This window comes from Oncorhynchus mykiss, chromosome 26 (genome assembly GCF_013265735.2).
Source record: "Oncorhynchus mykiss isolate Arlee chromosome 26, USDA_OmykA_1.1, whole genome shotgun sequence".
NCBI classification, from domain to species: Eukaryota; Metazoa; Chordata; class Actinopteri; order Salmoniformes; family Salmonidae; genus Oncorhynchus; species Oncorhynchus mykiss.
In genome coordinates, this window is record NC_048590.1 from 30,012,693 (window position 1) to 30,029,826 (window position 17,134).

The following is a 17,134-nucleotide window of genomic DNA, read 5'->3' on the forward strand; positions in this document are numbered from 1 at the left end:
GTCTGAGACATCATGGAGGGTAACAACAGTAGGTCTGTCCGAGACATCATGGAGGGTAACAACAGTAGGTCTGTCTGAGACATCATGGAGGGTAACAACAGTAGGTCTGTCTGAGCCATCATGGAGGGTAACAACAGTAGGTCTGTCTGAGACATCATGGAAGGTAACAACAGTAGGTCTGTCCGAGACATCATGGAGGGTAACAACAGTAGGTCTGTCTGAGACATCATGGAGGGTAACAACAGTAGGTCTGTCTGAGACATCATGGAGGGTAATAACAGTAGGTCTGTCTGAGACATCATGGAGGGTAATAACAGTAGGTCTGTCTGAGACATCATGGAGGGTAACAACAGTAGGTCTGTCCGAGACATCATGGAGGGTAACAACAGTAGGTCTGTCTGAGACATCATGGAGGGTAACAAAGGTAGGTCTGTCTGAGACATCATGGAGGGTATTAACAGTAGGTCTGTCTGAGACATCATGGAGGGTAATAACAGTAGGTCTGTCTGAGACATCATGGAGGGTAATAACAGTAGGTCTGTCTGAGACATCATGGAGGGTAACAACAGTAGGTCTGTCTGAGACATCATGGAGGGTAACAACAGTAGGTCTGTCTGAGACATCATGGAGGGTAACAACAGTAGGTCTGTCCGAGACATCATGGAGGGTAACAAAGGTAGGTCTGTCTGAGACATCATGGAGGGTATTAACAGTAGGTCTGTCTGAGACATCATGGAGGGTAATAACAGTAGGTCTGTCTGAGACATCATGGAGGGTAATAACAGACAACAGAGACAAAGATCATGAGAAAGATCAGAAGAAAGACCCCAGCTCCCTGCTCCTCAATGTTCTCCTGCTGTTTGGGGACCACGCTCCTCAATGTTCTCCTGCTGTTTGGGGACCACGCTCCTCAATGTTCTCCTGCTGTTTGGGGACCACGCTCCTCAATGTTCTCCTGCTGTTTGGGGACCACGCTCCTCAATGTTCTCCTGCTGTTTGGGGACCACGCTCCTCAATGTTCTCCTGCTGTTTGGGGACCACGCTCCTCAATGTTCTCCTGCTGTTTGGGGACCACGCTCCTAAAAGTTCTCCTGCTGTTTGGGGACCACGCTCCTCAATGTTCTCCTGCTGTTTGGGGACCACGCTCCTCAATGTTCTCCTGCTGTTTGGGGACCACACTCCTAAAAGTTCTCCTGCTGTTTGGGGACCACGCTCCTAAAAGTTCTCCTGCTGTTTGGGGACCACGCTCCTAAAAGTTCTCCTGCTGTTTGGGGACCACGCTCCTAAAAGTTCTCCTGCTGTTTGGGGACCACGCTCCTAAAAGTTCTCCTGCTGTTTGGGGACCACGCTCCTAAAAGTTCTCCTGCTGTTTGGGGACCACGCTCCTCAATGTTCTCCTGCTGTTTGGGGACCACGCTCCTAAAAGTTCTCCTGCTGTTTGGGGACCACGCTCCTAAAAGTTCTCCTGCTGTTTGGGGACCACGCTCCTAAAAGTTCTCCTGCTGTTTGGGGACCACGCTCCTAAAAGTTCTCCTGCTGTTTGGGGACCACACTCCTAAAAGTTCTCCTGCTGTTTGGGGACCACGCTCCTAAAAGTTCTCCTGCTGTTTGGGGACCACGCTCCTAAAAGTTCTCCTGCTGTTTGGGGACCACGCTCCTAAAAGTTCTCCTGCTGTTTGGGGACCACACTCCTAAAAGTTCTCCTGCTGTTTGGGGACCACGCTCCTAAAAGTTCTCCTGCTGTTTGGGGACCACGCTCCTCAATGTTCTCCTGCTGTTTGGGGACCACGCTCCTCAATGTTCTCCTGCTGTTTGGGGACCACGCTCCTCAATGTTCTCCTGCTGTTTGGGGACCACGCTCCTCAATGTTCTCCTGCTGTTTGGGGACCACGCTCCTCAATGTTCTCCTGCTGTTTGGGGACCACGCTCCTCAATGTTCTCCTGCTGTTTGGGGACCACGCTCCTAAAAGTTCTCCTGCTGTTTGGGGACCACGCTCCTAAAACTTCTCCTGCTGTTTGGGGACCACGCTCCTAAAAGTTCTCCTGCTGTTTGGGGAAGGCGTCTGATGAATCTGTAGACGTCCCAGTTTGTAAAGTACCACCAAGTGAGAAGAGGATGGTTTATCACTACACATTCAATCTAAGTCTCTCTACCTCCCTCCCCAAGTCTCTGAATAGCCTGTTTCTCCCCTCAGACTCTACTGTGAAGCCGCCCACCAGACAGTCTCATGTCAACAACCCAGAAACCAGCGACCACATAATACAGTAGGGAGATTGGGGATAGTGGGGACACCATTCGGTGAAAATTATTAATGTAGGGAGTTTTGGAGGAAATCAAAGTAACTAGTCCTATTACTGGTAGTTATGTTAAAAAAAGCATGATTTATTCATGTTTTGTTCTGCAGTTTGGAGAATACTGAGCTGCAAGGTTTGCCCCCTGGTGCCAAGAGGTCGAACAACACCCCACAGCCAGGGCCCTCTAGTAGGAAGAGGGAAAGGGGAGGGGTGGAAGACAAGATGAAAGGAACGAGCTCAACCAGGGTTCCAGTCAGGTGAGCCAACAACAGTGTCATTGTAGTAGAACAACATCTGGGCTCAAATCTATGAATTACAGTGAGAGGTCAATGAGCTTCAGCTTAAATATATCCTCTCCAAGGGATACTGCAAATTTCTAACAGTGACCTTTAACCAAAAGTACTTTCATTTCCTAACCTTACATGCTTTGTGTTTGTTGTTTCTCCTGATAAACCCAGAAGCAGACCCAGGATCAAAATATCAAGTTCCTGATCAATGTGCCCATGTAGGTCCCACTACCTGACAACAACCGACCACTGGACCAAATCCAGTCACAGTGTAACGGCCGTTGTTGGTGGAAGAAGGTGAGGACCAAGGTGCAGCGTGGTATGTGTCCATATTTATTAAAATGAACATGGAAATATCAAAGAGAAACGACCGAAAACAGTTCTGGCTGATGCAGACACACAACAGAAAACAATCACTCACGAAACACAATAGAAAACAGGCTCCCTAAATATGGTTCTCAATCAGGGACAATGATTGACAGCTGCCTCTGATTGAGAACCATACCAGGCCAAACACAGAAATAGCAAATCATAGAAAAACTAACATAGACAACCCACCCAACTCACTCCCTGACCATACTAAAACAAAGACATAACGAAAGAACTAAGGTCACGTGACACACAGGTTCAAAGGTTACTGACGTTGTTGGAGGATACAGGCTTTAAGGAGGAAGATAAGGAGCTCCTGAAAGACGTGGCCATCATCATTGGCCTCAATGGCAAAGATGTTCCTGAGCTCACGAAGCTGCTGTTTCAACTGGTAGAATAAGAGAAAAAAACAACCCTGAGGTTTAAAAATATTTAATTTACCTGGGGACCCAATGGTAACATTAAACATGACCCAATACCTGACCTTAAAAAAATATATAAAAAAATACCACATACAGATATCAGAGAATATCTAAAAAAAATCATGCAGAAAGTAAAAAGCTTGTTAGAGAGTTGAAAGGAGAGGATACTGACGATCTGATCTGTTTCAGTTTTATTGACGCTGCTACTGTAAGCTTTAACCAAGTGTACAGCTCTTATTCAGAGATGGTCAGACAGCACTCTAATACTCACAGTGATGTCAACAGACTATGAGTTTCCGGAGGGGGATTTCAAGAGGCCAAGCCAGGTTGACAACGGCATTCAAAATGAGACAGCAAAATACTTCAGTCTAGGCACATACCATCCAGAGCCCAACTTCTGTGTTTTACTTCTGGATGGGGAGGAAACTCTAACAGAGAGTTTTCTTGGAAAAGGCAAAACAATGGAGTCACCAACATGGATCAGAAGCGTTAAGCCACGTATACAATTCTACAGCAGTCTTTCCCATAATTACCTCTGTTCCAGCAAGGTGTAAAATAAATAAGGATGGCCTGACAACTGCCCAATCACATTATGATCCTAGAGTTTGGGCAACAAGTATATACATACATTGTGAGATAAAGAGTCAACTAACAGGCCAAGGGCATTCTGGTAAATTAAGAAAACTCTTGATGGAACTGTTGACTTGTCCAGAAGTTGAATTTGAGAACAACTGTACAAAACCTCCTGTGGAAAATGATGCGGCATTTAAGAGCATGTGTAATGCAGCTTGTGGGGTCAGACAATTCAGACAGGAAGTGAGAGAGGCTGAGAAACAAAAGGATGAGAGCAGGCAGGCAAAACAATCAGAGATGTAACACATATGTACTAATGGAAGCTCTAAAGCCTAGACGTATGTTGATATAAAAATCTCTAGCCTTACTTTTGTTACGACTTTTATTTTACTGTAATGTTGAGGCACCGTTATTGTTTACACCCTGGGGACTTTTATTTTGAAAGCGATAGTATTCCCGGAGGCACCTTTGAGAGAGTGCGGAGAAAAAGACACAGAGTGGATGTTGATGACTGCGTGGCTGTATGTCTTGGTCCAGAGTAATTCAACTACACGTAACAGTTTTCCTTTGTAGCCCGTGTGTTATTTTTACTGCCAATCCACAAGTCCTCTGTTGGAGGTAGTGTTTAATACCTACAAGCAGAAATAAGAGTTATACAAATCTATCCAATCCACAAGTCCTCTGTTGGAGGTAGTGTTTAATACCTACAAGCAGAAATAAGGGTTATACAAATCTATCCAATCCACAAGTCCTCTGTTGGAGGTAGTGTTTAATACCTACAAGCAGAAATAAGAGTTATACAAATCTATCCAATCCACAAGTCCTCTGTTGGAGGTAGTGTTTAATACCTACAAGCAGAAATAAGAGTTATACAAATCTATCCAATCCACAAGTCCTCTGTTGGAGGTAGTGTTTAATACCTACAAGCAGAAATAAGGGTTATACAAATCTATCCAATCCACAAGTCCTCTGTTGGAGGTAGTGTTTAATACCTACAAGCAGAAATAAGAGTTATACAAATCTATCCAATCCACAAGTCCTCTGTTGGAGGTAGTGTTTAATACCTACAAGTAGAAATAAGGGTTATACAAATCTATCCAATCCACAAGTCCTCTGTTGGAGGTAGTGTTTAATACCTACAAGTAGAAATAAGGGTTATACAAATCTATCCAATCCACAAGTCCTCTGTTGGAGGTAGTGTTTAATATCTACAAGCAGAAATAAGAGTTATACAAATCTATCCAAACAAGACATAAACTCAAATGTTGCTAAATGACCTTATGACTGGATGAATCTCTAGTCATACACAACTATGGGTGCAACCATTTGTGCCAGAATTCTCACCAGACATCAGCTTTTATGGTGTAGAGGTGAGGAGTGACACACAGTATGAACCCATTAGGATTGAGGAGTATAATAAGTTAGCCAGGACACCAGGGTTACATCACTTACTGTTACAAGAAGTACCATGGAATCTTTAATGACCACAGTCAGGACACCAGGGTTACATCACTTACTGTTACAATAAGTACCATGGAATCTTTAATGACCACAGTCAGGACACCAGGGTTACATCACTTACTGTTACAATAAGTACCATGGAATCTTTAATGACCACAGTCAAGACATCCGTTAAACATCCTATGTGAAAGGCTGCACCTTACGCAGGGCAATGTCCCTGTCAGTGCTCCTGGGCATTGGGAACTTCTTAGACCAGAGGGAAGAGTGCCCCCTACTGGTCCTCCAACACACCACTTCCAGCCTACTGTGTACATATTTGTTGTGTCCAATATATAAGGGCTCCATTCAATCCCTAGCGCTAAAGATATAGTGCGATTGAAATGTAAAGGTCATTTCCGATTGAGTGGATATATTTAGCGTTTACCGTTAATGCAGTCTCCGCAAACATGGGAACATTGTTTTTCATTGAAATCACTGTGTTTTCCATTTGTTGTGAACCTTTTAGTTTGAATCATAATTAATATTAACAAAGAGTTGTTGATATAATACAGTGACATGTAGCGTGAATGGAAAACACCTTTTAGGTTGCAATAATCATAATGCCAGGCCAGAACTAACCATTTTATAAAAGGGTATATAAAGCCATGCTATTTAATGGTAAGATTCGTCCTTCCTGAGTCCTATACTAACAGTTGTGGTTAAGTACTGTACAATCTACACTGTCATTTTATAACTAGGCCATGCATATTCTAACCATCACATATTATGTCCAGTAATCACAGATAATTAACTTTTGACATAAGAGTGATTTGATAATTTCACTCATTTTTTTCTGTCTGTTTTTGCCTGCCTCATAATAAACAGATGGTAAATCCTATGTAGTAGAAACCCTTAATTGATAACCCCCATCTCTATCAGACATGTGTGACTTCAATGCAGTCTCACTGTTAAACACACATCAGAGTTTTACTCAGATACTGAAAAAGGATGCAGTGAACCTGCAGGAAGAAATGGTACCAAGAGAAGACTTGACTATTCAAGTACATTTTTGAAATATTTTATTTTATTTTTTTGTCTGAAATTACAGCAATATATTCATAAATACCTAATTACTACATTCAACAAATAATATATTACATTACAATTAATTCAAACAAGTACATTTTAAAATCAGAGTTTCACAGCATCTAGAGTCTAGACATCCTCCATAGAGTCAGGGGTCTATTGCGTGTGCGTGCGTAGTAGAGTAAGGAGGCTCTGGGGAAGGGCCTAACGTCCTCCCGCTAACTCATTGGCTGCTTAACTCAGTGGTAGCGCTTGCTGTCTGATTGACAAGTGGTGCTCCTATCGTAGCTCTGCTCTGGTCTGTAAACATGGTTCTGCCTCCCTAACTGGGTGTTCCTCTGAGAGCTCCCCAGGAGTGGAACAAAGAGGGATGTAGGGACCAGACCTGCAGCCACCCTCCCCTCCCTGTCATCTCACATCCACAGCATCAGACTGAAGTTCAAACAGAACCCCTTTAGGACTACATACTCAAAGCCTTGTCAACTCTGACTGACAGCACTACGATACCCACGCTGCATTGCGATCTATGCTGCCGGAGGTCCTCCTGCAAGGCTAAAAGGCCAGACACTCCCACAGAAGGAAGGTAGGGGAATAGAGAGACTGGGGAACATGGGTACTGAGGCACAGGAGACAGCTATGGCCAGCAGCGAGGTGGACACTGATGCAGGCTTGAAAACACACACTATAGATGCACAGTGCAGTGCAGGGCAATGATTCATATACTTGGCAAAAGAGAACCTTTAATAGACTTTAGATTTGAGGGCCCTCAAGTGAAAAACAATTATCCATTAACCAATTGTTGGCAAGGGCTTTGACATTATGATAAGTGGGATAAATGTAGTAATATAATATGTTTAGAAGTGGGTTGGCCATTTCAATTCAGGGAGTTAGTTGAATTACTCTATTTGTAGGTTTAAAAGTCTCATGATATTTTGTGTGAGGGAGGGCTACTTTTTGGCACTATTTCCTTTTATGGCAAACACAAAGGAGAATAATCTTGACGTGGTATTGTCTGCATTGTTCCCTCCTCTCTGTGGGTTTAGTGATATGAATGTCTCATCATAATGGGTGTTGTGCCCCTTGTGCTTAATGATAAGGTCCAGAGAGATGGGTCTAGTTATCAGTTAACAGTTCTACTAAGCGCCCATCCCTGGACTAGAGCTGAAGGGGGAAAAAGGAGAGAGAGAAATAAAGGATGACATTGTAACTGTAGCTGTCACTTACTCTTTCCCATGAGTAACTACTCACAAAGGGGGAGTGGTAAAACACGCTGTTCCTGTCAGGAGGGGTTCTGTGTGGGCCTGGTGTTCTGACGGAGTGCATGGATCTGGGAGGCCTGTGGGGCCTGGAGTTAGGTCAGTGAGCCTTACGGGGCCTGGAGGCCAGGGGAGGGAGGGCTGAGGCTGGAGCTCAGGCTGCTGCCACGGCAGCACACATGGCTGGGTCAAAGGGGTTGAGGAGAGGAGAGGAGCATGTTCTCTCTCTCCTTTTCTCCTTCAATCTACACCTCTGAACAGGGCAGTCCTGACCAGCAGCAGAACAAACACTAAAAGCAAAGCTTTCTGTTTCACCCAAAAAAGCATGAACATATAAAAAAATGGCAGGCTTATTTTCTTCTTCTTAAAGAACAATGATTAAAGTAATAAAAACATACAAAATTATTTTGAGTCTTAATATTATTTACAATACAAGGCTGAAGCACCTTTTAAATTCTTATTCTCATCTCGAAATAAAACATTTCCTTTATTCATTCCAAAATGTGCATTTTGTAAGTTCTTCCCTAATTTGAACAGTTCTTTGTCGTAACACAGTACCACCAGGTAGTTCTTCAGGTCTTTCTCTTTAAGTGCATTTCAAGTTTGAAAGCTGGCCTGACCTGCCACCAGGAGAGATGCTGGGAGGTTCAGTCCTGTCCGGTTGGCCAGAGGTAGGGGCATTGAATTGGTGGTAGATGGCGCTCTGTCACGTGACCACACCTATTCCAGGGCTGAGCTGCTCTCCGATTGCAGTATTGTCTGTGTGGGCGTGGCTGTGAGGGGAGCCCAGGATGGGGCTGGGACTGCAATGCAAGAGAGTAACTGGTGCCTGCTGAAGAGAATGGTGTGAGTGTGTTCATCTGTATGTTTGTGTGTGTGTTGACCATGCCGTCCTAGAGCTTTGCGCGGTGTGTGACGTGCCTGTTGCGCCCTCTGACCCCAGGGTTATCACAGACCACTGGCTGGTGGCACCGTCCCTGGTAGGCTGGCAGCAGCCCCATCCATCTATCAATGAATCCATGAATTCATCCCTCTCTCCTGTGGAGCTGTCACCTGGGGGGGTAACCCTTGTAGTGCCCTCCCCTGGCCCAGTGGAGCTGTCACCTGGGGGGGTAACCCTTGTAGTGCCCTCCCCTGGCCCAGTGGGGCTGCGGCAGCGTCAGACACTTCCTGAAGTGCTCCAACTCGGCCTGTAACTTCTCCCTCTCCACCGCCAGCTTCTGTCTCTGAGACATCAACTCCTTTAAACAGAGAAGAAGGGAGAGAGAGAGAGAGCCGAGGGGAGTAGAGTCAATAAAACCATATTAACAAAAATGTAACACCATAAAGAGAAAGTAACAAAACACAGCACAAGGATACACACTCACCCACACATTTGCTTAGAATTATGTGGCATTATTTAATATTATTTTACAGTATGAAGAATACAATTGAACATAGCTGTTTAAAATAGACACTATATTTCCTCCAAACGATTTGCAGGAAGCTCAGTGATGATAGATGTAGCAGACAGGATCTTACCCCCATGCTGTGGGAGAGCTGCTCTGCTGTCAGGCTCAGGTTGTAGTGCTGGTTCTCCAGTCTCCGACACTGGCTCTGCAGCACCTGGCGCTCCACACCTTGCTCTGAAGGAGGGAGGGAGGACCGAAGGCAGGGGAAGAAAAGGGGGGGGGGGGGGTGGAGAAGGAGAGGAGGGAGGCAGAGGAGGAGAGGGAGAGGAAAGAGAAGAGAATAACAGTGAGCCTGAGGGGATGTGACCTGGGGTCTCATTAGCATCCACGCTAACACTCCCTGCCTGCCTGTCTCCCCATGTACCAATAACCAGAGAGCAGGACACAGCTAGAGCTACAACAGACCATACTGCCACAGGCAAGCAGCATACAGCACACAACTCACTACACAAGACTCATTACAGATAGTGTGTGTATGTATGTTTGACTGTTTACATCCTATTTGTTGGACCAACAGAGAGTAGTAGAAAAGGATAAATACCACCCTCTAGTGTTGGGAATACGCTACAACTACTCATAACCAAAGAGTCATAAATGTCCATTGGTCTCTAGATTTCAACCATACATGAACGATTCCAAAATCAAGGACATTAGTCATTAAAGGTCCAATGCAGCCAATTAAGTACCTTATTGTGATTGCTTTCAATTAAAATGGTCAACAAAAAAAAAGCCTCTTAGGAAATAGCAATTTCTCAAGCAAGAATTTTACTAGGAGTGTCTGTGAGTGGTCTAAGTGGGAAGGGGAAAACTGAAAACTAGCTGTTATTGGCAGAGAGGTTTGGAACTCTCTTTCTTATTGGTCTATTAACTAATTCACTGACAACACTTCACCCCACTAAAACAGCCCCAAATAAATAATAGTTACAATAATTATAATATTATATATACTTTTTAAATGTACAGGCTGAAATGACGTTTTGACTGCACTGGGCCTTTAAATAAACAGAAAAGTGACTGACTGCTTACCTTCAATGTATTCCTGATAGGCTTCAAAGATCGCTTCAATCCCCTGCCACCTGGGTACTGGGGCCTCCTCTTCCTCCTCTTCCTCCTCTTCTTCTGAGTCCTCTGGTGCAGACTGCTCCTCCCTCGCTCCTGGGGGCTCTCGGTGGGGGTGCGGGGGGCAGTGCTGCCCATTGGGCTGGGGGAGCGGGTGCGCGTGTGAGTGCGGGTGTTGGATGGAGTGTGGGTGCGGGTGTTGGATGGAGTGTGTGTGAGGGTGTGTGTGTGGCGGGGGCGGCCGACTGGGGGCGCTCTGCAGCTCTGGAATGTTGTAGTGCACTGAGGAGTCCTGGAGGTGAGAGGGCGCTGAGATCACTGTGGCTCCACCTAGAGGGGGAGGGGGAGGGGGGGGTAGAGAGAGGGCGAGAAAGGGATATTTATATTTATTTAACCATTATTTAACTAGGCAAGTCAGTTAAGAACAAATTCTTATTTACAATGACGGCCTATCCCAGCCAAACCCAGACAACGCTGGGCTAATTGTGCGCCGCCCGATAGGACTCCCAATCACAGCCATATGTGATACAGCATGGATTCAAACCAGGGAATATAGTGATGCCTCTTGCACTGAGATACAATGTCTTAGACCACTGCGCTGCTCGGGAGCCCAAGATATTACATTAACACATCATTAATACTTGGGTTGTTCCACAAATAGAGAACATTTTGCACCCCTTTGATATTTAAAGGAGAAATTGTGCACCAATACTGAATTGTATAAGCCTGTTATACTCAATGAAGTGCCCTTTAATATTGACCACATGGGAAATTCTATAAATCAGATTTTTCTGGTGCCAAACTTCAGAACATGTCCTTTGCATGTTTTTAAAAGGTCCAATGCAGCAGTTTTTATCTACATTTCAAATGTTTTCTGGGTAAAAATGAAGGATCATACTGTGATTGTTTTCAATTAAAATGGTCAAAAATAAACCAAAATAGCCTTTTAGCAAAGAGCAATTTCTCAAGCAAGAATTTTGCTAGGACTGTCTGGGAGTGGTCTAAGTAGAGGGGAAAACTAAAAACGAGTAGTTATTCTCTTTCTTGTTGGTTTATTAACAAATGTACCGCCTGGTGATGTCACCCGGCAGGCCAAAACTCCATCCCACCGAACAGTCTTACACTACTGTATTGGGTCTTTAACCCAAAGTTATTCAAGTTTATTACCATCATTGTTAGCCCTAGTTATGTTATTGTTTGACAAAATCATTTCTGAAGATTAATATAGATTTAATTTAGTGAACTTTTGTTTTAATATGGTGAAACTATTTCTTTGAATAAATGTTTTTCAAAATAAACATTGAACAAATAATAGTCAAATCATGGTGTAAAAGCAGGTGAGTTGGTCTATGCTTTCTGGCTGGAAAACCGTGCGAGTCAAGCAAAACAAGTCAACCCTGTTACTTTAATGGCAATACATTGGCACCTACGATAGTATTTTTTATTTATTTAACCCCTTGAGACGGGAAAACTCTATGACAGAACGTTAAAATCAGGTAAAATACTGCACAACCTTAATAGTCAGGGTTAGGATCTATTTTGGTTTCAACTGGCAAGTTTCTTCACTGACATTTTCAACCTCTCTCTGACCGAGTCTGTAATACCAACATGTTTCAAGCAGACCACCATAGTCCCTGTGCCCAAGAACACTAAGGTAACCTGCCTAAATGACTACAGACCCGTAGCACTTACATCTGTAGCCATGAAGTGCTTTGAAAGGCTGGTCATGGCTCACATCAACACCATTATCCCAGAAACCCTAGACCCACTTCAATTTGCATACCGCCCCAGCAGATCCACAGATGATGCGATCTCTATTGCACTCCACACTGCCCTTTCCCACCTGGACAAAAGGAACACTTACGTGAGAATTCTATTCATTGACTACAGCTCAGCGTTCAACACCATAGTACCCTCAAAGCTCATCACTAAGCTAAGGACCCTGGGACCAAACAGGGTAGGGTAGGCAACAACACATCTGCCACACTGATCCTCAACACGGGGGCCCCTCAAGGGTATTCCCTGTTCACCCACGACTGCGTGGCCAAGCATGACTCCAACACCATCATTAAGTTTGCAGATGACACAACAGTGGTAGGCCTGATCACCATCAACAATGATGGCTATATACAGGGGGTACCGGTACAGAGTCAATGTGGAGGCCCCCTGTATTTAGCCTCCACATTGACTCAGTAGCGGTACCCCCTGTATTTAGCCTCCACATTGACTCAGTAGCGGTACCCCCTGTATATAGCCTCCACATTGACTCAGTAGCGGTACCCCCTGTATGTAGTCTCCACATTGACTCAGTAGCGGTACCTCCTGTATATAGCCTCCACATTGACTCAGTAGCGGTACCCCCTGTATATAGCCTCCACATTGACTCAGTAGCGGTACCCCCTGTATATAGCCTCCACATTGACTCAGTAGCAGTACCTCCTGTATGTAGCCTCCACATTGACTCAGTAGCGGTACCTTCTGTATGTAGCCTCGTTATTGTTACATTATTGTGTTACTTTCTTTTTACTTTCGTTTATTCAGTAAATCTCTTATTTTTCTTAAAACTGCATTTTTGGTTGAGGGCTTGAAAGTATGCATTTCACGGTAAGGTAAGGTTGTATTCGGCGCATGTGACAAATACAATTTGATTTGATCTGTAGATTCACAGTATAAGCTGATCCTAGATCTGTGCCTGAGGGTAACTTCCACCTGGAGTATGAAGGAGAGCTGCTGCGGTGTAACCTGCCTTTGTGCTTCTGCAGGGCCTTCTGTGTGGACTGGAGGACAGACTCATGGAAATGCTGGGAAAACTCTTCAGCAGTAAAGCTCTCCCAGGGCTTGGTCCGGCCGTTCAGGCTGGGGGGAGCATCTTTAGGCTGCACGGGGGGCCGCAGGCTATTCAGCAGGCTGGACGACGAGCTCCTCTTGGAGGAGGGGCTTTCAGGGAGCCCACGGGTCTTTTCCAGGTAGGGGAGTGGAGGAGGGGGGTCCTTTGGTCTCAGTGCGTCAGAGGAGGAGGGGGGTTTAGGCTGCCCTAGGAGTCCGCTGGGGGAGGAGGGACTGACACTGAGTGGCTCATCTGATTCGCTGGAAAGCGCTGAGGCAGGATCTGTCGGGACAGGCGTATGTTACAGTCAATGAATTGAGACGCATTGAGACACATTCCCACCCAGATTCATATAAATATACTGTATCAAGACATCAGCAGGCAATCAGTCATTTGAACCCCAACCCATAACATTACTGCTGTAACATTACTACAGAGATGTCTCTCACACACCTGGCTGCTAACAGCAGGGAGGGAATGAGGAAAGGTGTGTGTTTGTGCGTGTTTGTGCGTGCGCGTGTGTGTGTGTGTTTGTGCGTGCGTGTGTTTGTTTGTGTTTGTGCGTGCGTGCGCGCTTACCTGAGTTCTGTGCTGGGGGGGTCTTACATAGGGGGTGAGGGGCATGTCTGATGGTATCCAAGGTTACACTCTTCTGTTTAATGGCCTGAAGCAACTCTACCACTGTCTCATTATCTGGCAGAGAGAGAAATATATGTATAGAGAGAGAGGGATAGAAAGCAAGGGAGAGAGAGAGAGAGGGTGAGAGAGAGAGAGAGGGTGAGAGAGAGAGAGAGAGGGTGAGAGAGAGAGAGAGAGAGGGTGAGAGAGAGAGAGAGAGAGAGAGAGAGAGAGAGAGAGGGGGAGGGAGAGAGCGAGAGAGGGTGAGAGAGAGAGAGAGGGAGAATGAGAGAGAGGGTGAGAGAAAGAGAGAGAGAGAGAGGGTGAGAGAGAGAGAGAGGGTGAGAGAGAGAGAGTGAGAGAGAGGGTGAGAGAGAGAGAGAGAGAGAGTGAGAGAGAGGGTGAGAGAGAGAGAGAGGGTGAGAGAGAGAGAGAGAATTAACATCTCATCCACGTCTCTGTAATCCCTGCTGCTCCTCTGCTGTGAGTGTGTGAGTGTGTGTGTGTGTGAGTGTGTGTGTGTGTGGGAGGCTGCACACTGCCATCTGCAGGCAGCATGCGGTAAATCCATAGGATTAGAGTGGGATCGCCGTAAACCTGCTGCTGCCACTCTACGCCTCGCCACAGCAGTGTGTGTATATCTGTTTCTCCTCACAGAAAGTCCAGCTGTCACACTGAAGAGGGTGGCAGAGTAATGTGTAATGCATGCTAGCAGTGTGTTTAACGTATAATTAAGCAATCAGGCACAAGGGTTGTGGTATATGGCCAATATACCAAGGCTAAGAGCTGTTCTTAGGCACAACACATCTAAACTGGTTACCAACGTAATTAGAACAGTCAAAACAAATGGTCTTACCCATGGTGTACGGTTTGGTATACAACGGCTTTCAGCCAATCAAGAATCAGGGCTCGAACCACCCAGTTTATAATGTAGAATACACATAGTGAAATGTCAGGTGTCTGTCACAGTGTACATGTCTCCAGAGCACAGTGGACATGATAACCATGTTCATGACAGCTTTAGGGGGTTAGTTGCTCTGTGCAGTGAGGTTGGATGGTGAGTAGGGGTTAGGGTGTAGTGTTTAGGATGTAGGGTACATACCTCTCCTCTGCTGTACAGAGACATGGGACAGGCTGAACATGGTGAGGAAGCGTTTCTTGTCTTCCAGTTCGGGGGCTCTGTCCATCTCCTCTGGGGTGAAGTGGGTGCTGAGGGGGGCCGGAGGAGGAGGGGTGCGTTTGGACAGAACAGCCGGGGGCGAGGGGCTGCGCTCCCTCAGCATCCTCCTCCTCTTCCTCCTCTTCTGCTGCACCAGGTGGTCACGTCGTGACACCGTGGTCAGACCAAACACACACAGGAAGTCCACTTTCTACATGGGGAGAGGAACGTATTATAAAGCCAGGAGATAACCGTGTGTATAGAGTGTGTGTGCAGGATAAAACTGTACCTCTGTGGAGTCGTCCAGTTTGAGAGGGGGCTGCCCTGCTACCCTCCTGAGGTGGGCCCTGACCTCCTCCTCATCACTCTCATCATACGAGTCATCCAGCTCATAGTAGTAACCTGGAATGACCAGAGACAGTTAGTACTGACTTACATACAACTTACAACTTCAGTACATACTACCACTACACAAACACAACCTACAACTTCAGTACATACTACCACTACACAACCACAACCTACAACTTCAGTACATACTACCACTACACAACCTACAACTTCAGTACATACTACCACTACACAACCACAACCTACAACTTCAGTACATACTACCACTACACAAACACAACCTACAACTTCAGTACATACTACCACTACACAACCACAACTAACAACTTCAGTACATACTACCACTACACAACCACAACCTACAACTTCAGTACATACTACCACTACACAAACACAACCTACAACTTCAGTACATACTACCACTACACAAACACAACCTACAACTTCAGTACATACTACCACTACACAACCACAACCTACAACTTCAGTACATACTACCACTACACAACCACAACCTACAACTTCAGTACATACTACCACTACACAACCACAACCTACAACTTCAGTACATACTACCACTACACAAACACAACCTACAACTTCAGTACATACTACCACTACACAACCACAACCTACAACTTCAGTACATACTACCACTACACAAACACAACCTACAACTTCAGGACATACTACCACTACACAAACACAACTAACAACTTCAGTACATACTACCACTACACAACCCACAACCTACAACTTCAGTACATACTACCACTACACAACCTACAACTTCATACATACTACCACTACACAACCACAACCTACAACTTCAGTACATACTACCACTACACAAACACAACTAACAACTTCAGTACATACTACCACTACACAACCACAACCTACAACTTCAGTACATACTACCACTACACAAACACAACCTACAACTTCAGTACATACTACCACTACACAACCACAACCTACAACTTCAGTACATACTACCACTACACAAACACAACTAACAACTTCAGTACATACTACCACTACACAACCACAACCTACAACTTCAGTACATACTACCACTACACAAACACAACCTACAACTTCAGTACATACTACCACTACACAACCACAACCTACAACTTCAGTACATACTACCACTACACAACCACAACCTACAACTTCAGTACATACTACCACTACACAAACACAACTAACAACTTCAGTACATACTACCACTACACAACCTACAACTTCAGTACATACTACCACTACACAACCACAACCTACAACTTCAGTACATACTACCACTACACAACCACAACCTACAACTTCAGTACATACTACCACTACACAACCACAACCTACAACTTCAGGACATACTACCACTACACAACCACAACTTACAACTTCAGTACATACTACCACTACACAACCACAACCTACAACTTCAGTACATACTACCACTACACAACCACAACCTACAACTTCAGTACATACTACCACTACACAAACACAACTAACAACTTCAGTACATACTACCACTACACAACCACAACCTACAACTTCAGTACATACTACCACTACACAACCACAACCTACAACTTCAGTACATACTACCACTACACAAACACAACCTACAACTTCAGGACATACTACCACTACACAACCACAACCTACAACTTCAGTACATACTACCACTACACAAACACAACCTACAACTTCAGGACATACTACCACTACACAAACACAACTAACAACTTCAGTACATACTACCACTACACAACCCACAACCTACAACTTCAGTACATACTACCACTACACAACCTACAACTTCATACATACTACCACTACACAAACACAACCTACAACTTCAGGACATACTACCACTACACAACCTACAACTTCAGTACATACTACCACTACACAACCACAACCTACAAC

The 17,134-nt window shown here is 45.0% G+C and overlaps 1 protein-coding gene across 1 annotated transcript in view; it reads right to left on the bottom strand.

Moving 5' to 3' along the window:
• Nucleotides 1-6,448: 6,448 nt before the first annotated feature.
• Nucleotides 6,449-17,134, bottom strand: part of LOC110506108 (genetic suppressor element 1) — a 420,263-nt gene continuing 409,577 nt past the window's right edge. The window contains exons 11-17 of the mRNA XM_036964533.1: nt 15,132-15,244; nt 14,786-15,053; nt 13,645-13,758; nt 12,985-13,347; nt 10,206-10,568; nt 9,250-9,353; nt 6,449-8,969 (exon numbers count right to left, since the gene is read on the bottom strand). Of these exons, the coding sequence (XP_036820428.1) occupies nt 8,829-8,969; nt 9,250-9,353; nt 10,206-10,568; nt 12,985-13,347; nt 13,645-13,758; nt 14,786-15,053; nt 15,132-15,244 (1,466 nt within the window). The 3' untranslated portion in view covers nt 6,449-8,828. The remainder of the gene's footprint in view (nt 8,970-9,249; nt 9,354-10,205; nt 10,569-12,984; nt 13,348-13,644; nt 13,759-14,785; nt 15,054-15,131; nt 15,245-17,134) is intronic.